At 27.3% G+C, this 24322-nt stretch overlaps 1 protein-coding gene across 4 annotated transcripts in view; it reads left to right on the forward strand.

Annotated features, from left to right (window-relative positions):
- Nucleotides 1-2348: 2348 nt before the first annotated feature.
- LOC107452174 (Signal transducer and transcription activator Stat92E) overlaps nucleotides 2349-24322 on the forward strand; it is a 42304-nt gene continuing 20330 nt past the window's right edge. For 2 of the 4 annotated variants that reach the window (XM_043045035.2, XM_043045036.2), the window contains exons 1-14: nucleotides 2349-2521; nucleotides 3941-4091; nucleotides 6314-6403; nucleotides 9248-9403; nucleotides 10089-10170; nucleotides 11029-11141; nucleotides 11370-11521; nucleotides 13360-13524; nucleotides 15351-15485; nucleotides 15988-16035; nucleotides 18321-18408; nucleotides 22061-22102; nucleotides 22588-22668; nucleotides 23946-24038. In XM_043045035.2, coding sequence (XP_042900969.1) covers nucleotides 2394-2521; nucleotides 3941-4091; nucleotides 6314-6403; nucleotides 9248-9403; nucleotides 10089-10170; nucleotides 11029-11141; nucleotides 11370-11521; nucleotides 13360-13524; nucleotides 15351-15485; nucleotides 15988-16035; nucleotides 18321-18408; nucleotides 22061-22102; nucleotides 22588-22668; nucleotides 23946-24038 — 1524 coding nt within the window. In that variant the 5' untranslated portion in view covers nucleotides 2349-2393. The remainder of the gene's footprint in view (nucleotides 2522-3940; nucleotides 4092-6313; nucleotides 6404-9247; nucleotides 9404-10088; nucleotides 10171-11028; nucleotides 11142-11369; nucleotides 11522-13359; nucleotides 13525-15350; nucleotides 15486-15987; nucleotides 16036-18320; nucleotides 18409-22060; nucleotides 22103-22587; nucleotides 22669-23945; nucleotides 24039-24322) is intronic. The other 2 variants (XM_043045037.2, XM_071186548.1) reach the window with 1 other exon arrangement.

Below are 24322 nucleotides of genomic sequence, written 5' to 3' on the forward strand. Positions count from 1 at the left end.
TTTACGACTATCTCCTGTTTACCTGTATATTCTCAAATTTCTCAGTATTTGTTGAAGAACTTAGAAAAAAAAAATTTGGGGTGATAAAATATCCACTGTTGGCAAAATACTTATCTTATTCCTCAATAGATGGTGCTATTGCCTGTACAGAAGTATGTTTAATGTTAACTGTTAAAGTCGAGCCGTGATGGCTCAGGGGATAGAGAGCTCGCCTTCTAATGAGGTGAACTTAGGTACGAATCGCAGCGACAACTGGTCAATACAAATTCTGCATCCAGCTTGCACTGATCCCAATGCTGACATAAAATATATATTCTCAGTGATAGACTGATCACGGGTTAGAATCCCCTTATGGTCAGGCTAACCTTGGGAGTCATAAACCCAAAATTGGGTCGGTTGGTAAAATCTCTGTTTTATTTTTCAAATGTTGGCAGATATGCATTAAAAAAAATTAATACATTGTTTAAATAATAATTACACTCTGGTAAAATTATCTTATTCTTAATGAGAAATCTGGAGTAGGCCTCTTTTTTTTATATCCTAGTTAAATTCACTGGCTTTTTGTAGCTTTAGTTGTGTTTCTGTTAAGGAAATCAAGGAATGCTGCTTAATTTGTTGATCTAGTGATGTCATCTAGCTTGAGAAATAGGGAGTACTAGATTAGTTGCACAATTTTGATGCTGCCATCTATGTATGTATAAGAGAGTTACGACATGTTCTATAAGCTTAAGGTCAACAACTAAGGAGTACTGGATAGTGGCAAGGGTGGTGCTAGACTTTGCCCGACTTGGGGCCAAAGCTCTCCAGACTAGGTAGCACAAACAAATGGATTCAAGATATTTAAATTAAAATGTATTTTATGCATCATAATTTTCTCACATTATTTTTTTTAGAAGTGAGATTTCAATAAATGAAAATAAGTATTTTAATCTAATAAGTATTTTAATGTAATGTAAATGACATTTTTATCTGATCTGTTACCTGTAATTTTGTTCAATGGCAAATTTTAAGATTAAGACTCTTTCCAAATTAGCTTCCTCAGGAACTATTTGCCGATTTTGCCCAAATTTGTATTTTGCCATTTAAAATTGCATTCTTTAAAATGATGTAAAAATTGTAGTTCTTACAATATAGATGTTTTGAGACAGTTTTAAAATAAAAAATGTTTTTAAAATTGTATGAAAATTTTTTTCAATTTGTTTAAAAAGTTTCTGAGATATGGTGTAATACGCAAAAAGTAAAATTAACATTAAGGGGTTCAAACTTTGGATCATGCTCCTGGCCAAACTATTGGAACCGTATTTCCCAGCTAGTTACTATTCCATATAATTTGGAAGTCAGAAATTATTTGCCGAAAATAAGGTATGTTTAATCCGCGAAAGTACTTTTTTTTTGTCTAATTTCCTAACTTAAAATATTGTTTGCGCTAAATAATTACTATATTAGAGATCGCCATCTTCAACCATTAAGATTGAGTCGTACATCATGAAGATCTGATCATTAGATCAAAAGTTATTCATCTAGTCTTTTCATTTTTTGCGCAGTGTACATCCATTTGAAGTAGTATGTGACAATATTGCTGATGATTGCAGATGATTCTTTCATTTTTATGTTGAAAGATATTTTAGCTGCTGGTTATCTACATATATTTATTTTAATAACTAGATGAATTAAGATTGAAAGAGGAAAATGAGATGAAATGATGATCACTTTCTATATTAATATCAGACATAAATAAAGTCTTCATTTTGTTCTCTCTTGTATGACTGTAAACAAACTCGTATAATAAAAAAAAACAAAAAAAAAACATGAAGTAAATTATTAGTATTAATCGTTAGTTTGTTAATAAAAAGAAAGGGAAGAGGAATAAACATTACAATGTACCTTTACAAAACGAAAGTCAAATCTAAATGATTATTTGGGTATTTTTTTTCCATCTCATACAAAATGCTTGCCAAATAAATCAAGTTTAAAATATACCAAAAATAAGTAAATAAATTTAAAAAAAAATAAATTTATTGCAAGGCTTAAGATGTTTAATTTATTTTACTACTAGCATTAATTCAAACAGATGAGTTGTTACTTTTAATGCTAAAACCCATAGTTTTGCAATTTTTAATAAAACTTAAGAGTATAAGGTAACTCCTTGGTAAAACTTTCGGACAAATTCATTTTCATGGAGGGCATCAAAATTGAAACAAGATCACATTTGCTTTACATTAGAAGAAAAATACAAAAAAATTCCACGAACAGCATAGTTAGCCTGACGGCAAGATTGCTGTATCCCATGTAGTAAAATTAAGATTTTTGAAATTTTTATAACAAGAACTTACTATGTCTAGAACATATCTAAATTATGTTTGCTTATTTATTTTTCTTAAAATCTAATTTAGATGGCTTTGTGGTCAAGAGTGCAACAGCTTCATGATGAAGCTCTTCAGCAAGTGGGCCAATTTTATGGTGAAAGTTTTCCTATAGAAGTTCGTGCTTCCCTTGCTCCATGGATTGAAGAACAACACTGGTAATTTTAAATTGATTAATTAGAAGTGTGACTTCATTTGTGAAAAATTATCAATTTTTATGAATAAATTATTTATGTAGCTTGAAAAAGCTGTTGAATTTTCTTAAGCAAATTCCTAGGCATATTTTTATAACTAAGTTTATATATTATAGAACATTAAAAACTGCCTTTATATATTTTTTCTTGTTTCTAATGCCACTTGCCAATACTAGCAAGCCTGTTTGGTGAAACCAAGCAAAATTAGGCAGAGAGTGTATTTCTTGTTTTTAGTGGCCCATCTATGGCCAAGAATACGACTTCAGCCACACACACGTCACAGCCCGTATGGCTTATATGGTGTCTATTTATTCATCCACAGATCGTAATTTTGACCTGAACCTGAGAATGTTCTAACTCCATTTCAGTACCGTGGGAGGTATATTGATTTGTTAAGGACTTAGATAAGATTTCGTGATCCGACAGATTTAACGTGCATCAGCATACACGAATATACCTTTACTTGTACTTCGTTACCTTTCAAATTTTGTACTTTTATTTGTTTTTTCATTACTTTTTTTAGGAAAAAGTACAAGTATTTGTAACAAAATTTTCCAAAATTTTTTTTTCTCATTCTTATTAACAAATTTTCCCAAAATAAATTTTTTTCTTAATCAAAATATCTAAATATAATATAATTCTAAATACAATAAATATAATTCTAAATATATAATATCTAAATTTTAAATACATTGTGTCTTATGGAAATTTATTTAGGAAGTCAGAAAATATTTGTTACATTAAAATTTTCTTCATTTTGGTTTTCTAAAACAGAATTTGACTGTAACTGTCAATTTTTTGTGTAGTAGTTTTTTTAATGATATCTCTGAAAATTAAAAAGAAAAATTCATGGAGTTCACTGTATTTTAATGCCAATCACTTTATCAGTGAATATGCATATAAATCAAGTTGTCAATTAATGAATCATAAAATTACCAATATTTAAAGTGTAGCAAACTTTCTGTGTTTTCAAAATCTAAAAGCCATTTTATTTCTATAATTATCTTTTTATTTAATATTCCTTTTGTAGTTGAGTTTTTTTAAAAATATTGTATGTTAGAACAGGAATAAAAAAGGAAAGTAGTTAGTAACTATTGAATGTACTAAATCATATGAATAAGTTTATTTATATTTAGGTTCGAGTTTGAGTTGTTAATTACTTTTTGTTTTATTAATCTGTTGTTTACTAATGATGGTGCTTAATTAATTTGTTGTTACTTTTTGCTTAATTAATCTGTTCTGTGTTATTTTAAATTTCTTTCTATCATACCTTAAGGTTTTCAATGCAAACTAACTTAAAAGGAATAGCCATACATTTCAAGTAAATATTTAAAGGCTAGCAATGTTCAATAATTAAAAATATATGTATATTTTCTATTATAGGAGTGAATTGGATCCTGATAATCCACAACATGACACTTATTGTGCTCAAATAGTGAACTCTTTGTTTCATCAGTTAGAGCAGAAAATATCTGCACCTGATCAAGATTTTTTGATGAGAATGAAACTAACTGAAGCAGCTAATGAGTTTAGGGTAAAAGCACTTACATAATAACTATATTTTGTAAAAAAACTGCTTACTTTGCTACCATTCATAAGTTAACTAAATATTTATTCTGTTCTATTGGAATTAAGTTTGAAAAAAATATTCTCGTGAGATTTTCTCATTGAGAATAAAACTAACTGAAGCAGCTATTGAGTTTAGGGTAAAAGCACTTACATAATAACTATATTTTGTTAAAAACTGCTTACTTTGCTACCATTCATAGGTTAACTAAATATTTATTCTGTTCTATTGGAATTAAGTTTGAAAAAAATATTCTCGTGAGATTTTCTCATTGAGAATAAAACTAACTGAAGCAGCTATTGAGTTTAGGGTAAAAGCACTTACATAATAACTATATTTTGTTAAAAACTGCTTACTTTGCTACCATTCATAGGTTAACTAAATATTTATTCTGTTCTATTGGAATTAAGTTTGAAAAAAATATTCAGGCAATCTGTTATTGAAATAGGAATGAACATAATATTTGAAAAATAAATTGTTTTGAAGCTTTTTTAAAATATTAAAAGAAGTAGTGTTTTTTTTGCATTGGCTTAAAAATAACAACAAAACAAAGTAATAAGTATAAGTAAACAAGTTTGAAAAACAGACAGCTTCTTCAATATTTTAAACAAGCACTACAGATGAGCTTTATTAAATTCTCAATTATTTTTGTTTAGCTGATGAACAGAATAAGTTATTAAAAAAACTATTTTAATTATATTAAAATAACATTATAGAAATATTAAAAATAATGAAAACATTAAAATTTATTTCCTCTTTATGGACGTAACTTTCACAGATTTTAAATGCATATTAGTTAGTTAAATTTAGGCAATTTTTAAATTTTTTTGTTAAAATAACTTGACATACCAATTTTTTTACTAATTTTCATAATTTAAATTATTTTTTAAAAATTGGTTGTTATGTTATTATTTATTGACCCCTTTAGGACTGTGATCACATTTACATGATCAAGTGATTCACCTGTCACAGCCCACAGCATCATATATGAAGCGAGCCTTTCTGATTCTTGTCTAGTGGCAGATCATACAGACATGATCTCAAATCAGTACTCTCGTATTACATTTTGTATTAGTAAATAACGTGTACTTTCAGAGCTTGTTCCCACTCCTGGTTTTGAACGAATTACTGCCGAAACTGGTAAAGCTGTACATCGACTAATAAAGCCACTCCATTATGATGACATGGGTAGTGAATGAACTGAGCCTCCGCCCGTTTCAGAGTCATGGTTCTCCCAATTTTTGGAGGATTCTCAGGCTGGGAAGAAGGTTGCGAATCGACGATGTTCGAGGATTCAGTCTTGGCCTTGAATTTCTTTTTCTTCCTCTTTTTCCCCTTACTCTCAGTAGATCGTAATTCCAAGGGCTGTGTCTCAAAGGGAGACTGTTGACTTTCCATTGACTCAGGAATATTCTTAGACTTGGATTCTTCCTTCCGTTAAGCCAGGAGTTTAGGTTGAACAAACATTAAATGAATTAAATCAGTAATGGCAGAAACTGTTAAGCTTTTAAATTAAGCTAAAGACAATATCTTGAATACAGAAAAAAATTAATTATCAAACAAATGTAAAGAACGGCTCTGATCTTGTGACACAGAATTGCAGCAAGATATTATTACTCAAATAAGGAGGGAGAAAGACAATCCAAATGTGCATAAGTCTGTGCAAAATTAAGTAAATTAAAGTAAATTGTAAGAAATCAATAATCTTAATAGCAGAATGTTAATATAATAGAATGTTAATATTTAATTGATTGTTGTAACAATTCAATCAGAAGCTTGTTTTTTTTTCTTCAAATACTTAACACGTTGAATGTCATGCTAATTTTACATGGCTTGCCCGTCTGGCCAAAATGATTTTCTCAATATGCACTGCATTAATTTCTTCAAACCATTTTTGTCACGATAATAATATAAAAAATTAAAAGCATTGAAAATTTACTCAAATTATGTGTTTCTAATAATCGCTTCACCGGTGACCCCCATGGCGCTACGAACACTCGGTGCCGGTGCCCCCCATGGCATTCAACATGCTAAAGGAGGGGAAAGAGGGAAAGGATTTTACCACAACCTCTATTTCTTTCATACATTTTGTCTGATGTTTTCAAATTTTTATATCACAAAAAAAGATTTATTTTTAATTTTTTTGTGTATATAATGAAAATATTAAATTTTTTTTAACTTCTTTCTAGTCAAAGTATAGTGGACATCCTCAGCAGTTAGTTCGAGTGGTGAAACATTGTCTTCAAAATGAAATGAGAATTGTTCAGCAAGCAGAACATGTAAGTATCAGTTAAGATTATTGAGTATTCTAGTCATTAGTTATGATTTATTTCAAAATAATGTAAGCTTTTTTTGATGTAAAGATTTTTTTAAGCTTAATCAAAGAACATTTTAATTGATGTTTTGAGGAATTTTGAGAAAATTCATAGAATTTATAAAAATATGAGAAATTTTTTTAAAATAATCTTTCTTATAAATTCGAAAAAATGCACCATTAATTCTATACTAACGATAGATTATTATTCTCAAACCTAAAAAAATTATGTGTTCCACTAAGCTCATCTTTTGCATTTTTTTTAACCTTCATTTTAACTGTTATTGCTTAGTTATTTCCACTTTGTTAGCATGTGCTGATACCTTGTTTGTAAAAATAGGATTAAAAATCTCGTTTTAATCCCAAAATGCCATATAATGTTTTTTTTTTAATTTTATAAGTGGTATTTTTGTAATTTATTCTGTAATTCAATATCAATGTCAAAACTAGTAAGTATGTTTTTGGTAAGAATGAGAAGATGTGAGTATTAAGACGGAAAACTTTTTTTATCTTCTTCCTCTCAGAACAAATTATTGCTGCATCAGTATGGGAGATTTTTTTTTATTTACCTTGAAAATTTTTTACTAAATATGGGATATTTTGAATTTAGGGTCCACCCATTTATTATTCATTTTTCTGGCTTATTGCAGTTTTTTGGTCATCTTACGAAAAAGTAACTAAGCCCTTTTGTAGCTGAAATTATTTTTCTTATATCCGATTCCTAAATGAAAAATGATGTAATAAATTTTTTTCTTGCCTACCAAATTGTAGTAAAAGCATTGTTTTTCATTTCCTATACATTTCACTCATTGCAAAATCAAAATTACTTTTAAATGTACCTTTACTTTAAGCAATTAATTTCTAATTATTTTGATGTTATTTGATTATCTTTGTGTACATTTATTTTTTAGTATGTTGATTATATACGACTTAATTTTAAAGTAATTTGTTGAATGATGATTTGTATTTTTCGTTTAAACTTATTTTGATCCATCTTTATTTTGAGGAATTTATTTAATGCATCATTAAAATATAAATATTGTAAGAATATGCTAGATGAGGGAAACTGTTTCATGTCTCTGGTAACTATTTTTGAGACTTTTCATATCTGAAGCTACTAAAAAGACTATTCTTAGGGTCTTACCCTTGTGGCTGCCCTGTATACTGGATTTTTATTTTTCATTATAATTTCAAATGCAATACAATAATTTCAATACAATTAAAATCATAATACAGCTAAAAATCTTAGTTCTATTTTTAAAATTTGCTTTTCTCATTCGAAAAATATTAAGTTAATGAAAATATAAGAAATTTGGAAACTTTTTAGTTTTTGGCTTAGTTATTTATCTATGATTTTAATGTCTGACAAGTCACTTAATAAGTTTCCTGTTTAGCTAAGAAATACAATATATATATTTATATATTTAAAAAAAACTGGACTTTCAGCAGTAACTTCTCCATTTGAACCAAATTTCTTTCCTTGGAGCGTATTTTTGTGGTCTGCAAAGAGCCAGTAGTCGCTAGGGGTCAGATCTGGAGAATGTGGTGGGTGGGGAAGTAATTCAATGTAATTTGTTCAATTCAACCATCATTTTCATTGGCTTGTGACAAGGGGCATTGTTTTGGTGAAAAGCTTTTTCTCTGCATCTTTTTTCTTGATTTTCATAATCAGTTGAACCAATAATGCCATATAATATTTGCTTTTGAAAATTTTTTATGGAATATGGAAGCCATAACTTTCCCTGCTGACTTTTCAGTTTTTGGTTGCTTTTAACGACTTTCACCTGTTACTGTCCACTGAGCTGAGGATCTTTTTGATTCATTTATAAGCAAGAAATCCTTTTTATCTAGCTTTAATTGTTCTAAACAGCTTTCTAAATCGGCAACACGTTGCTCTTTTTGGTTTGATGTGAGTAATAGCGGCACCCTTTCCGAAAGCAATTTGCACATGCTCTAATTTCCATTTAAAGTTGTAAACGCACTATTGTCTGTATATTTGAAGTGTTTGTTATCTCAAGGCAACTTTACTTAAGGGTCTTTCAAAACTATTTTATGAACTCTTTTGCTGTATTGTGGAACAGCTGCTGATTTTGGACGACCAGCGTGTTGTAATTTCAGCATACCAGTCAATGATAGTTGATATCTCTGATACAGAGTCTCCGTAATGATTATCGAGCCACTAACAATATTTTCCCCCATCAAAAAACCTTTTATTTAGAAATTCTTTTTATCCATTTTCTTAAAAATGATAAAACTAGGATCATTAAAACCATTTGTAATCTGTAAACTAATAATCAGTATGTCATGAAATTTTGACGTTATTGTTTGGAAGTTGCTACTCCAGAAGTCATGTGGTTCTGTTTGCAGTGTTGCCATTTATGTGTCAGACTGGAGACTTATTTAGTGGTGTGTTATTCTAAGTGTTATTATTATTATTAGTTTTAAAAATGTCAAAAGTGTGTTAAAATAATAACATTTTGAAGCACCTTTTCCTTATAATAGATTAAACATTTGCAATAAAATTTATCGATTTAATTCTTGGAAAATAATCTGAACACATATTTTACTTTTTAAAAAATAAATTATTCTATTTGTTAGTTGTAAATATCAATGTACTTCTCACATAACATTTTTAATTATTTGTGTATATAAATTGTATTTAGTTCTCCAAATACCCAAAAATTAATATTAAGAGTTCTAAATTTGTGTTTAAATTAAAAGGCTTTTTTTGTATTTATGGTTCTTTTAATTACAATTTGCTATGTTTTTTTAAAGACTTGATGATAGTTTTTTTTCTCTTTTTTTTTAGTTCTTAAGAGGAGTTGCTGGTGCTATGCAACTCCCTCCTGATCCAACTCAAGAAATAAACATGGCCTTAGAAAAACTGAGGCTTTATACTCAGGTAAGAATTAGAGCTGTGTGGGAAATTAACATGGCCTTACAAAAACTAAGGCATTATACTTGGGTAAGAAATTTTTGCATATTAAAATGCAAATGTGTATTTTGTTAATTATAATCTATGTAATTCAAGAGTGCATCATAATATAAATATTTTTTTAGGCTTTAAATTTATTTATTTTTTAAATGTTTTTTTTTTAAATTAAAGAATTTTTTTTAAATAATTTTTCTCTTTTAATGTTATTGATGTGTTTATTTAAATATTCCAGATTATTTAAATGTTTGAATTAATTTATGATAGAGAAATATTAATATTATGAATTGATTAGTCAATCTAAACAAAATTATAAAATTTTTAAAAAAAATATTTTTTTATTTATTTTATTTTTAATGTTTGAAACTTAACAAACCACCCAGTTTAATTGAAAAGTTATATATTCACCTATCCGAAAATGGTTAATATCGAATAAGAGTTTGTATTTAATTTATTCATGTGATAAATTTTTTAGTTAAGTAATGTCATTTTTTTTAACCCAATTTCTGTTAAAGTCACTATGACATGAGGGACAAGTTTTCTCATTAAAGAAGTTAAACTTATTTATTTTTAATTGCATATCATGGTAGTTTTGACATATTACTTGGTAAAAATATTCATTTCCGATTCTTGCTAGCATATTAGTTACTATTATTAATATATTTACTTAGTAATAAATATTTGATTTGAAAATATCTCTATTTACAAATATTTGTAGCAAACAAGCGATGAACTTCGAAAAATTATTCAAGGTCAAGAAGCATTTGTTATACAGTATCAAGAAAGCTCAAAGCGACAAGGTAAAGCTTATTACCTCACAATACATACCTGCAACTTTTATTTTTTTTATTACTGTCTTTATGCCAAAGATTTGATTTTATTTCTAACTTCCGCAGGTTTCATATGTCTGTACTTTTTTTAAAATTATTTATATCCAATTTTTTTTTTTTTCAACTTCAGAATTCAAAACATCTATGAATTTATTTTTTTTCCTTTATGGAATTGTCTTAATACTCTAAAGATTGTGAAAAAGTTTTGTATAAATAAACAAAAAAAAGATGCAGAACAAATTAATTAATATTTTAAGTAATTTCTTCTTTTAAGTTATTGTTTTTACAAAAATAGTAGATTTACTTTTAAGAATTGCTGAGATAAAACTATTAATTTACAAAAACGGGTATAGAAATAACAATCAAATTTTAAAATTGAGTGACTGAAATATGTTTTTTAATTTCATTTCATGTTAAAATTGTGTTATTAAATACTTTTAATAACGTTAACATACTTATTTAAATTTTATAATTTAAATTGTTTTAAAAAATGCTTAATATTGCCAGTTTTGAAAAAAAGAAATTTTACCCTCTCATAAAGTTTCATCTTTTATGAAGTGGATTCAATTTAAAATATTTCAGTTAATGTAAGTTTCTAACTATATATAAAAATCCAGTGATGGTGTCCACCAGCCAATGAAATCTAAGGTATCACGTGACAGTATGAAAGAAGTAGCCAATCCAAGCGAGGATGCAGTTTTAAGCCAATCAGAAAAGAGAAGGCATTCGCGTCAAAGCTTTTTGTTGATTTACTTTGAGTGGGTTTTTGCNTTTATATATAAACTTAATGTTTTTTCTATATTTTAAATTTTGCTCTTCTATACTTAGCACAACTCCAAATGACACAAAATCAAGAAATAATTGCAAAACTGACGAAAGAGAAGGAAATGTTTGACCAGAGTATACGGGCAAAAATACAAGAACTACTTCGTATAAGAATGGTATGTAACTTTATTTAAAATTCCTTGTTATCTTTTAACTTTTTTGATAAAAATATTGCACAAAATGCATTAATTAATGCTCACTCTGTTATTGTAAGGAAAAGTAAGATTTGTAAATATTCTTTGTGCAGTTTCTATTGTTTTGAAGTTTTTTTTTATAGCATGTAAAGATACCCTATGAGTTAATTTACTTTATCGTATGGCATAATGAATGTATTTCTTTTTTAGACAATTCTTGATCAATATCAAAAAACATTTATGGAGCTCAGTGAACTTCAAAAAAGGATTCTGGATACTGAATTAATAAGATGGAAAAGAGGTCAGCAGTTAGCCGGCAATGGAGTTCCTTTTGAAAATAATCTTGATCAAATACAAGAATGGTAAATAATTTAGTATTTTGAGTTTTCATGTAATTTCTATCTGAAAATGTTTAATATTAGTAGATTACAAGTCAATCTTTCTATTTCAAGAAATGAAGTCTTAATAAAAGGAAAGTTTTTGTTAATTAATAATTTTAATTTCATCAAAATATTTTTTTCATTCCTAAAGATTTGTTTGTGGTGATGTTTAAGTAGTAAATTCTCATGGGAATGCGCCTGATAACCCTATTTGTTGCGTGTAAAATATTTTCAATTGTTTCTAAACGATTTTATCATCAAAATATATTAAAATAGTTTATTTTCGGAGTATTTTAGAATTTTCTAATACAAAGGTGGTCCTTTTTGAGAAGAGTACCACTTTCGGAATGAAAATTCATTATGCATGCCACTTCCTACTTTTAAAACACAAATATATATATGGAAGTGAAAAAAAATTATTTGCAGGCTGATAATTTTTGATTTTTACAAATGAGATTTTTACATAAATAGCTTATTTCATAATATGTCAGGGATAATTCATTATATCAGAGTAGTTTAAATTTAAGCTAATAAATAAAAACAAAAGTACACATTAATGTTTCATTTTAAATTTATTTATTTACTTTTTACTAAGTCTTCTATTATTAGGATTAGTTTTTACAGATACTGACAAAAGTAGGTGTCATGGATGTATATCAAATAATGTTGAAGAATATTTTGATTATGTTATGTTCAAAGAGAATGTTTGCTCAAAATTATTAGTTTATAAAAGGGTATGTTTCAATATTTGGGATCCAAATTGTGTAAATTTGAAAAATTGATTCTTGAAGGGAAAAAAAATTTAAAATTCAATATGATATGTATGCTAATGTTATAGATTTTAACTAATTTCTGAAGGTAATATTATTTTTTAAGTTTCCTAATAAATCTGTGTCTCACTGTTAAAACTGTGCTGTGCCATACTTTGGCATGCGTGCTGCTGATTGGCCAACCTGACTTTAATAGACAATTTCAAAAGTAATGTATTTTAATTTTAACTCTGTTATTATGAGCTCTGATATGAGGAGATTTCAAGTTTAGGGAAGAAATTAATAAATGGATTGTTGAATGTTATAAAACTTATTTAAAATTGATAATATGAGCATAGCTTTGATTTAATGTGAACGTTTTTATTATCTTCCTAAAGATTATTTTTTTCATACTGTTAAGAAAGAAAAATAATTCAAATGTTTATAGGAATTATATTTTTCTGTTAAAAGTTTTTTTTTTTTTTTTTTTAAAGAAAAGCCCCTTTAATAATTTAATTAGTTCAAAATTGTCTGCAGCTAAACAAAAAAAATGTCAAGTTCCTTATGTTTTGTAATGAATCATACGACCAATTAAGCATTGGAGCTATAGTGCAGCAAAAGTACTGAAATTATGAAGGTTAATTGAAAAAACTATCAAAAGATTTTGCTTTGTAAATCATTGATTAGATTCTTCGCATACTGTTGCTTATATGCCCAAAAAATGCAAACCTTTTTCTAGAACTATTGAACATTAGTATTTCTATTACATGAACATTAGTATTATTTAACATTAGTGCCTGTTTTTGAACAATTGCCAATGCTTCATAGAAAAAGAAAAAAAAAAGCGCTATTCTAATCAATGTTAAAAATAGTTAAACAGTTAGCTGATTTTGAACATTTTCTAGTTCACTTTTGTGTATTATAGCGTATTTATTTTTACTTTTAATAATTTCAGCTTAGCAGTTTATCTAGGAGCTTTATTTTAACTTGCATGTTGACACAGATAGTGTTTGAAGAGTTATCATTTATAAATAATTTGAATCAATTTCTACTTTTCAACTTTTATTTTAGGTGTGAAGCCCTGGCTGATATTATCTGGCAAAATAGGCATCAAATAAAACAACTTGAAAATATATGCGGTCAAGTCCCCATGAATGCTCACGGACAAGTTGTTGTAGATAATTTAATAATGTTGAATACTAGAATCACTAATTTACTTTCTTCACTTGTTACAAGGTAATTAGTTTCTACTAAATAATTAAAAATATTTATTGCTGTTTTTTTAGCCCAATTTTTTGTCTATCTCATTTAAATGTGTTCTATTACATAATTCACAACAAAAATGTGGCCGAGCCGCTTAACTCTTTATGTTTCAATGTTTATGTTTGTCTTATAAGTAAGGTTGTGTTGTAAGTAAGGTGATTTCTGAAGCAAAGAAAGAGGTTCAACGGGTTATATTACGTAATGAACTAGCTCTGCTTTGTGTGTGTTTGAGAGAGGTAAAATCTATTTGTATGCTTCAGAATTAGTTTTTGTTTATATTCAGAGCAATGATGAAACAGTATTATGAGGAAATTATTTACGTTTTAGCTTTAAACTTGGTTAACATCAAGTTGGTTAAGAAACCTCGATTAGTTGTCCATACATCATCGTATAATTTAAAATGTTCATCAACTAATTAATTGATGAACATTGTTTTAAGTTACATGATGAGGATGTAGAATGATAATTGTTTTGAGTTAAAATATCACTACAATTATAAATCAGTGCTTTTAAATTTCTTCCGCTGTTAAGTAAAACAAATATTATTATTACAAGAATTTTTGTTGTGAAATATTTAAATTCTGGTTTATACAAACAATGATAAATTAAAAAAAACAAACAAATTCTATCAGTTTATTTAATTATTGATTTAATTAATTCAATAATTCTGCCTTAATTATAACACTTCAGACATAAATTATATATCAATGTTAATGTAGACAAGGTACTTGCCAAGATAAAATCAATGCAACTGAATGTTTTAATTAACTGCTATGCAAGTCATGTTTTATATTTAAAAAAAAAATCTTTTTTAAATCTAATTTAAACTTTTTTTCACTGAAAAAGATACTTTTTTTTGAATTATTATTTATGCCAACTTATGTATTTATTTATTATTTATAAAATCTCAAAAAATGGCACTTTTTGTACTTGCATAGCCATTACACAAAACAGTTTATGTCAGAGATGGAACTTTTTTCAGAATTTCAACTCTGATATAAATTGTTGTGTTTGACTTTTAATGGAACTGTAAGTAACCTATTTTGCCCAGGTCACTAGAAAAAACTGGAAGAAACTTGACAAAATAAAAGAAATTTAAAACGATCAATACAATTGTGTGGTGATAAGTATTATAAGAATAGTGTAAATTTAATCAAATTAAATATGGTACCAGAATATTAACATATTCTATTGCTTTTGTTTAAATGCCATATTTATTCTAAATTTTAAAATCTATATATCCCAATCTTTTAAGTCTGTTTAAGTATTCATTCCTTATAGTATTTGATTTAAAAATATTTGTGTGCTATTTGTAATTGTGAATTCAATATGTGAATTTTACTGGTGTATATGTTCAGAACATGATTTGTTAGTTCAATTGTATTAATAAAATTTGACTGTTCATTATACAATTATAAAATAAGGTTTTACTATGCTACTTTTGATATAATATGAAGAGATAACACAATTTTGATTTTTTAAGATTATTGAGTTTTAATTTAATTTTTTGTTGCATTTTAGCTCTCACTTATTTATAAATGATTTCTTAAAAAGCTTATAAATAAATTTTTTTTAATTAAAGTTGACAACACTTAAAAAATTTAAATATATCTGTAATCTTAATTGTTAAATTATCTTATGTCTTTGGAATTATGTTGTGAATATTGCTTATGTGTGTGCTATAAAAAAAAAAGTTTTATAAATTTTTTTTTTCATTTTACTTTTTTTTAGAAAATAATTATTTTATGTATCTGTTCATCTCTATCACAATGAAAAGGATCATATTTTTTCCCTTACAGCACATTTATTATAGAAAAGCAACCTCCTCAAGTTATGAAGACAAATACTAGATTTACTGCTACGGTGAGACTCCTTGTGGGCTCTAAATTAAGTGTTTACATGACTCCTCCTCAAGTCAGGGTTACGATCATTAGGTATGATTTAAAATAAGATATTATGTCCATAGACTTTTTTTTCTTCTTTTTTTCCTTTTATCTTAATTGTCTGTGGTTATGAATTATCATATTGAAAATTACAGTATGCGTTTGCCAAAATTATTATTTAGCACTTATTTTAATTATTGATTAAGCGTGTGAGTTGAATTTCTAATAGAATTTGTCATTTTTGCTGTAGAATTTATGTTAATACAAATTAATAAAATTGATATATTGTGTCAGGTCTTTAAAATAGAAATTTTGTTTTATAAGTTGATAAGCCATTATGAGAAAATTAATACTGCCGTATATTCAAAACAATTTTTTGCTCAAATTGTATATGCTAATTATAAGTGTATATTTCTTAATGTATTTATTATAAGTAAATCAGTTAAAAATATTAAAATTTTAAAATTTTCAAGTTTTTTGTTGTTGTTTTTTTGCTTGATATATATCATAGTAAAATAAGAAGTAATGAATTTTCATTTTGCCTTCGTTTTAGTGAATCACAAGCCATTGCCCTATTAAAGAATGACAAAGTTGCTCCTGGGTGAGAGAATTTTTTTTTTATCTCCCCAAAATTCTATTGTTTGTTTTATTTGTGAAGAACATAATTGTATCATTGGTTTTATTAGCAGTCTTGTTTTAATCACAATTAAAACAAGCAAATGAAACAAAATTATTGTTTAATTTGTTTTAATTGTGATTTATCAGTTCTGTACAATCCGATGGTATTACTAATTCAGTATATTAATAGCAATATATTAGTTCTACTATTTTACTTTAAAGTTACAGTAAATTTTTAATTTTTGTTTTCATATTAATTTGTTAGAAAATAGTTTTATAGTTATATAAAGGAAGAATTGCTATAGCTAGTTATACTTACAAATATTGCGCATGCATAAGCAAAATATATTTGGTTATTCTAAAAAAAAAGTAACTTTTTTTTGACGCTGAATTGGTTGAAATGAAAAAACAAACAAAAAACAAATCAATCAAATGATGCAATTTTAAATGTATTGATGAAGAACTAACTTAATTTGTGATGGTGCAATGATAACATAGAATGGTGGTATCAGGCATCCTAATAAGTGAAAAAGAATTTTGGAAGCACTCCGAAACTATACCGTAGCTACCGCTACAGTTATTCAATTCACATTCACTAGCGTATAAGACATATTAACACGATTTTATCTTTGAGATATCTTTAGATAGATGATGGGTCGTCATTGTTGGTAGCCTAGCCCCACATTGGCAACTTTAAGACGTGATTTAAACTTGCCTACCTCAACAGAATTGCCCACTTCGATATGAACACACCTATTTTGATGGATACAATTCAGTGAACAGTTGACTTGCTATTTGTGACTGCAACATTGTCCTCCTCTTTTTGTTACTCAGTCTCGATCACACGCAACAGGCGCATGTGCTCACTAGACTGCTAATAGCAACATAGGAGAGACCAAGCACTCAACCTTGATCTTTCTATAGCTCTCTCGACTAGGGTTTAAAGTTCAGTGATCTTAATGTATGTCTCACAAAACAGCAATGAATTATTAGTGATATTCATTCATTGAATTCTATCCTAGATAAAACTCTGGGAGAGTATTGTAGCATAGCTACCACTATAATTTAGTTCCCATTCACTAGTATATAAGTTAGGTTAAGTCTATTTTATCTGGAGGTACCTTTAGATAGATGACGGTTGACATTGTCAGTAGCCTAGCCCTACGAAACTCATTTTCTGAAAATGAATGATGTGTATAATTTTCTATTTGAACATAAGATAATTTTCTTTTTCAACTATTACTTTCAGATGCTAAGTACTCACAGTATTTTATTGTTATTATTCTAGGTGCAAATTTCAATATTTTTTAGTAAATATGCAGATCTGCATTTATATTTGAACTTATTTGCATTTTGCATTTGATATATATGATATTAACAATTTAACAGAAGAGTATAAATTAATATTTATATGTTTGGATTAATTATTTATTTGAAAAAAGATAAAAGCTTATGTCAAAAAAATTGTTAGAGTTCATTTTTCAAGTTTTTTGTTTTAATAGTTGATGTTTTTTAATTTTTTAATTTATTTTTAAGAATTCATAATCAGACCCGTGTAATACACACAAACGTGCGAATGCCATTTGTGGAACATTTGCCGTCAGTGCGTAAATTTTTTTTGCTCTTACTAAAAAAGAAAAATCAGCCTCTTCAAAGAAAGTTTGTCTTTTTCAAATTTCTTTACTCTTTTTCTTGCCAATGCAAACAATATTTAAAATTAAATAATTAGGATTTAAAATCACATCATGATTTTTATTCACTGGATTTAAGATCACGCATCATGTTTCGCATTTTCACAATTATATAGCAAATATTGCGTAATTGTATTCTCACACTTTAAAAGCTACTATTATGATTCCGCTTCAAGTAACTTAAAAATAATACATCAGAATTCGTATTGACACACTTATAAAATCGAAATTCATATTCATGCAAATTACAATCAAACACTAATATTGGTATTCATGCTATTTTAAAATCAAACATTGAAATTCGTAAAATGCAATTTTGAAATCAAACATCAAAATTTTTTGTTATCAAACTCATCCCTTAGAATCAATATAAAGTACTATGAAAATTAAAAATTTTTCCGAAAATCCGTGATAGTCAACCAAATTTTGCAAAAATGAGGTGGCGACAAAAGGGTTGAAACTAGTTACAAGATTTTATCAATGTGTGCAGAAAGTTTTAAATTGAGATATTGTGTTTTCAGAAAGCTTTTCATTTTATCAAAGTTTGCTGTTAATATTTTTTTTAATAATTTTCTAGTGATGCGAGTGGTGAAATCTTGAACAATTCTGGAACTATGGAATATCATCAAGGCACCAGGCAACTCAGTGTCAGTTTCAGAAATATGGTAGGCTAATTTTGGTTTGTTATGTGTGTATATCAGGGGCTATTTCTAATAAATATGATTTAAATATACAGTACGCCAACAAAATGGATCATCTTGAATAACATTTGATCTAATTATCGGATCTTCACGTTCTAGGACTTAAACTTAATGGGTCAAGAGGGTGACCTCTAATTTGCCAATTAATTAGTGCATCAGATTTAGATTTCTGACTTCCGAAATATCAGGGATAGCAGCTATCTGGGAAATATGGTCCCCATATTTTCGCCAAGAGAGCGGTCCCAAGTTTGGACCTCTTAATGCTATTTTTACTTTTTGCTTATTTTGTATATCAAACTTTTTAAGTGAATTGAAAAATGTTTTCACACAATTATAAAATTCGTTTATTTAATGATAATTTCATGTAAAAGATAAATTTTAATAGTTACTTTTTATTATTTTATTAAATAACAGTCAGAAATGTTTTTTAATTATATGGTATAAAATTTTTTATGTCTTTTTAAAGTATGTATTTTGCATGACAAATGGATTAATCACTAATCGACTAAATGGTTCCTGAGAAATCGAATTTTAAAGAAGTATGTTTAAAATCTGATTTCATAGGAACTCATCAACCGGTTTTGCTCAAATGTTGTATTTTACTGTGTAAAATTACATACTTTAAAATGAGATAAGAAATTGTATACCATACATTTAAAGAAGGTTTTTGACTATTATTAAATAAAGTAATAAATATTTACTAAAATTTATTTTTTGTAAGGATTTATCTTTAAATAAGCGAATTTTGTAATTGTAAGAAAAAATGTTTCAATTCGCTTAACACTAAACATTCCAGTTATTGTTTGTTGTATTGTAAAGTGCTGGCATGTTTAGTGTGAAAAATTTCTGGTGATATGGCGAAATACATAAAAAGTAGAATTAATATTAAGGAGTCCAGACTTAAAAGCGATCTCCTAACTAAACTATGGGGACCATATTTCCCAGATAGCGGCTATCCCTTATATTTTGGGGGACAGACGTCTGAATCCTTTGAAAAAGTCAATTTTGTATGTTTATATTTATTCAGAGAACAAAAATACTTTTCATTCTCTCGTTGAATATACTCGTTGAATCTGTGCCAAGATAATTCCTGAAAGATTTAATTTTAATTTTTAGAATTTATTAAAATTTTATTTCTCAGAAACAACTCAACCGATTTCGATCACATTTTGTATTTTGCCATGTAAAATTTCGTACTTCAAAATGACGTAAAAAATTGTATACTTTACGATTCAAGAAGTTTTCAACTATTATTTAATAAAATAATAAATATTTACTAAAATTTATTCTATGTATGGAATTATCGTTGGATGAACGGATTGTATAATTGTGCACAAAATCTTTTAATTCGCTTTAAAAGTTCTTGACATATGGTGTAATACTTAAAACGTTAAACTAACATTAAAATGTCCAAACTTTGGATAGCTTTCCTGACCAAACTATGGGAACCATATTTCGCAGATTACTGCTTGGCTGCGCCATATATTTTAACGATCAGAAATGTGAATATGTCCTAAAAAAGGTATGTTTATGCAGGGAAAGTACATTTTTCTGTCTGAATTCGTAACTTAAAATATCGTCTGCACTAATTACTCAGCATATTTATGGTCACCCTTCAGAACCTTTTAGATTGAGTCCTTAATCATCAAGATCCGATCATTAGATCAAAAGTTTTTCAGGATGGTCCATTTTTTTGCCTCACTGTATATCAGGAGCTATCTCTGATGAAGTTCAAACATATATGGTTGAAATATATATTTCTTAAATTATAATCCTTCATGATGTTATTTAAATTTCCTAAATAGCCTTTAGATCAATTTTCTTCCAAATGTGTTATTGAGATACAAATAAGGTGCTGAGAACATTAAAAAAAGACAGTAGGTAGTTTTTCTCTTTTTGTTTTTACTACAAGAGTGAACTATTTTCATTTGTGCCCAGTTTACCATGCCCCTTTTTCGATAGTGGGACGGAGCTCTATTTGATGGCAAGTTCAGAATTTGTCAGGGTCAGCAATAATCTAATTTAATCTCAGTTACAATGTTGTCTGTAAACTTCTGGCTCTTTCATATTGATAAATTTTTGTTATAACATATTTAGTAGTTTCCTGTATTAATCCAAAAATCAATTTATTTTCTGGTGTAGAAAATAATACAATATATTAATAATTATGTATTAACAAATTTCTAAGGCAACTCCTTTATGATGACAAATAATGTACTATTATGACAAAAAATATTTTAGAATTTAGACTGGATTGAAGTATGATAATGACGGTATTGCTTTTTTGTCTGAACTTAATGGCCATGCTTTTCTACTTGTGTATGTTTCTTCTTACATCAACTAGAATATACTGTTAACATTGAGCTTACTGACTTAGTAGTTAAAATACTGAGTTACATTTTGAAGCATTGCTTGTTTGATCCTCAGCTGATTGAAGTTCACCAGCTTCAAATTAATGGGTACAAGTTGGTTTGGAAAGAATAGGCTAGTGGTGGTGCACAATTCTGACCACATTGCCGCCATCATGTACTTGGTCAAGAGATTGGGGAGCTACAACTTCTTTGATTCCTTGGGTCCACAACGGAAAGGCTTTACTTTTGGATGTTAATACAGGGCTGATTGTGTTCCGGAAAAAATCCGGATTTCCGGAATTTTTGCTATCAGTGATCCGGAAGTTTCCGGAGATCGAAGGTCCAGAAGTTTCAAAAAAATCATTGATCACAGAAGTTTCCGGAAATCAAATTTTCAGTGGTGGAACTTAAAAACACAGTTTATTTTATTTGTTTGTAAGGGAGAGCCAGAAAGGTACTTTATTAGCTTATATTCATGATTAATATTAATTTTTTATCAGTAAATAGTTGTTATAATCACAAACTCTAGAAAGAAAGACATATTTGTAAATTTTAATTACTTCTCCAGGTCATCATAGGTATATGTAAATGGTATAGGGATGTGTAAAATTTTAAATATATTTTGAGTAAACTAAGAAATATTGAGAAAAAGGAGAAAAAAACTTGTTCAAATGTTTTTCTTATTTTTCAATTTAAACTGTTTTTGTTTTTTGTTTTTTTAACTCAAGAAATTTTCCGGAATTTTAACTTGGGCTCACAATCACCCCTGTTAATATTAATAACTACTTTCATATAGCATGTAATGACTTGTAGAAAGCAATATCCAATGCATAAGTTTATTTTAAAGTTAACAAAATTCGTGTTTGGCATATAGTATCATCGCTCTTATTAAGCTGATTCATAGAGATAAATTTAGAGCACTTTCATTATAATTCCATGGCATAAATGTAACAAGAAAACAAATCAGTGATTCTCTTCTTATAATTCCATGGCATAAATGTAACAAGAAAACAAATCAGTGATTCTCTTTAACTGAAATGTAATGTTGCTGGAATATTGAAATATTTTCTTTTAAAGATCTAATATATTTGTTACAAAATATTTAGCTTTCTCTAATATTTTATGCATTTTTGAAAGCGATAACAGCTAAGAAATATTCATTTTTACTTCGTTGCTGTTGTAGTTAAAATATCATTTAAGCTGTTTTACTAATGCATTTGTAACTAAATCAATTTTGCACAACTAATTTTATCATTTATTTTCAGCAATTAAGAAAGATTAAACGAGCTGAGAAGAAAGGCACTGAGGTAAGTCAAATCGTAGAAAGACTATAATGTTTTTTTTTTTTTTTTTTTTTTTTTTTTTTTTTTTTTTTTTTTTTTTTTTTTAAATATTATTAGCAAAATGTTTTGTGTTTGATACATTTTATCAATAACTGCAAATTTTAATATATTTAATTTAAAAACATAAAAATGATCTATTTTTAAGTAAAGGCTAACTTATAACCCTTATTTTTTTAATATTACTTTCTTAAATAATACATTTATCTGAAAAACTAGAATATTTTATTATATAATGTTCTTTAGCATATGTTGGTTTTATATTTTATCACAAGTTTTAAAACTAAATGTATTTTATTCTTTTAAAACATTATTATTTCTTTTAAAAAATAAATATTTTATTGTTGAGCAAATATAAACTTATGTTTATCATATATTTTGATGTTAATTAAAAAAAAGAACTTTTTGTTTTAAAAGAATATCTGTGCTTCATTTTTATATTAATATTACAGTCTGTGATGGATGAAAAATTTTCCCTGCTTTTCCAATCTCAATTTAAAGTTGGAGGTGGTGAACTTGTATTTCAAGTTTGGGTAAGTAATAAATTATCTTTCCTGATCATTTCTTTGAAGAACTTTAAATCTTTAAGGTCATTGATTTATGTAAAAAAATATTTAATTTTTATATATCGTATGCGTGGATTGAATTATGCACTCCATTGCAAGTTGTAATGCAATGCACAACTCAAAATGTAAGTTATTTAATTCACAAAGAAATAATGTATTTTTATTTATTTATTTAATTTAAAATTGAATTTGCTAAATTTTAAGGCTTTTATATATATATATATACACACACAGTCGGACCTCTATTTAACGTAGCTGCTAATTCCCGATAATAAGTTCGTTATATGGAAAATTCGTTAAATAGAAAATCATTTTTTGAATTACTTAAACAACACAAAACAGGTTTTAAATTCATAAACGCTAGACATAATTAAAATAGCAATTAATACACCTTTATCTTGTAAACTAGTATCTAACTATTTATTTTATAAATTTTGGCCATAAAAGAAATCTGCATGGAAAGCAGGAATAGAGCAAAACATTACCAGTGTTACACTATCATGATACATACATTTTAACCTAAAAAACTAAATTTATGTATTAAATTATAGCTGTATTAATTTACTGTATAAAATTATAACTGAAAAGTAATTTAAAACATGCACTACTGCATACGCTCTCAAGTTGAATTGCTACTGATAAAATCTGTTAGTTTTGCCTGAGTTTTTCGTTTGAAGTGCTAACAAAAAGGGAAAGCGATTTTACCGCTTTCTCTAAAAGTTAAGTGGCTTCGAAAATCAATTTAAGTTGATTTCCCTCATAAAATGCATTAACAAGTTTGAAATGTTCTGAAATATTGTGGGAAATAGGGAAAGTGAATCCCAAAGAAAATTTTGTTAAATGGAAAATTCACTTCGCTATTTGGAAGTTAGTTTGCTACGAAATTTCTAAAATGTTCTTGGTTCCTCGAAAAAATTCGCAAAATAGAGAAATTTGCTAAATGGAAGTTCGTTAAATCAAAGTCCGACTGTGTGTGTGTATATATATATATTTAAAAAAAATAGAAGCTTTGTCTATTGTACATTATAAGTTAAAATAATATTTTTATAAATTATTTATTAATAATAGAGTTAAATTCATGGCTTGAATTGTTTTATAGAGTAATGTATTATCTTGTAGAGATTCATCTTAGAATTTGCAAGATTTAAAATTGTAATAAATTTGCTCTCCCCTTCAAACTATTTTTATTTCTATATATTATTTGGTTTCATTTTGATAAAAAAGTTCATTATTTTTAATTTTAGACTCTATCCTTGCCAGTTGTTGTTATTGTTCATGGTAATCAAGAACCACATGCTTGGGCCACTGTTACTTGGGACAATGCTTTTGCTGAACCTGTAAGTCTTATCATGGCTGTTTTGTGTCTTGTAATGATAATTGTTTTGTTGAGAGTGCAATTTTTCTTTTCTTGCTTTAATTTTGATTGAACATTTGTTCTTCTTGTCTCAAGCAGCTCCTATTATTATTTGAAAACGCAATTTTCTGTTTTAAGAATCTCTTTTTTAAGTTTTTAAATGTAAGTCTGGTGAATTCTGGAATTCTGTGGGTGAAATGAGCCAAATAAACTGTAGAAATTTATTGTAAACAATATGATGGAAGTAAGTTATGCAAATCTGTAAAC

This window comes from Parasteatoda tepidariorum, chromosome 10 (genome assembly GCF_043381705.1).
Source record: "Parasteatoda tepidariorum isolate YZ-2023 chromosome 10, CAS_Ptep_4.0, whole genome shotgun sequence".
In the NCBI taxonomy this organism is placed as follows: domain Eukaryota; kingdom Metazoa; phylum Arthropoda; class Arachnida; order Araneae; family Theridiidae; genus Parasteatoda; species Parasteatoda tepidariorum.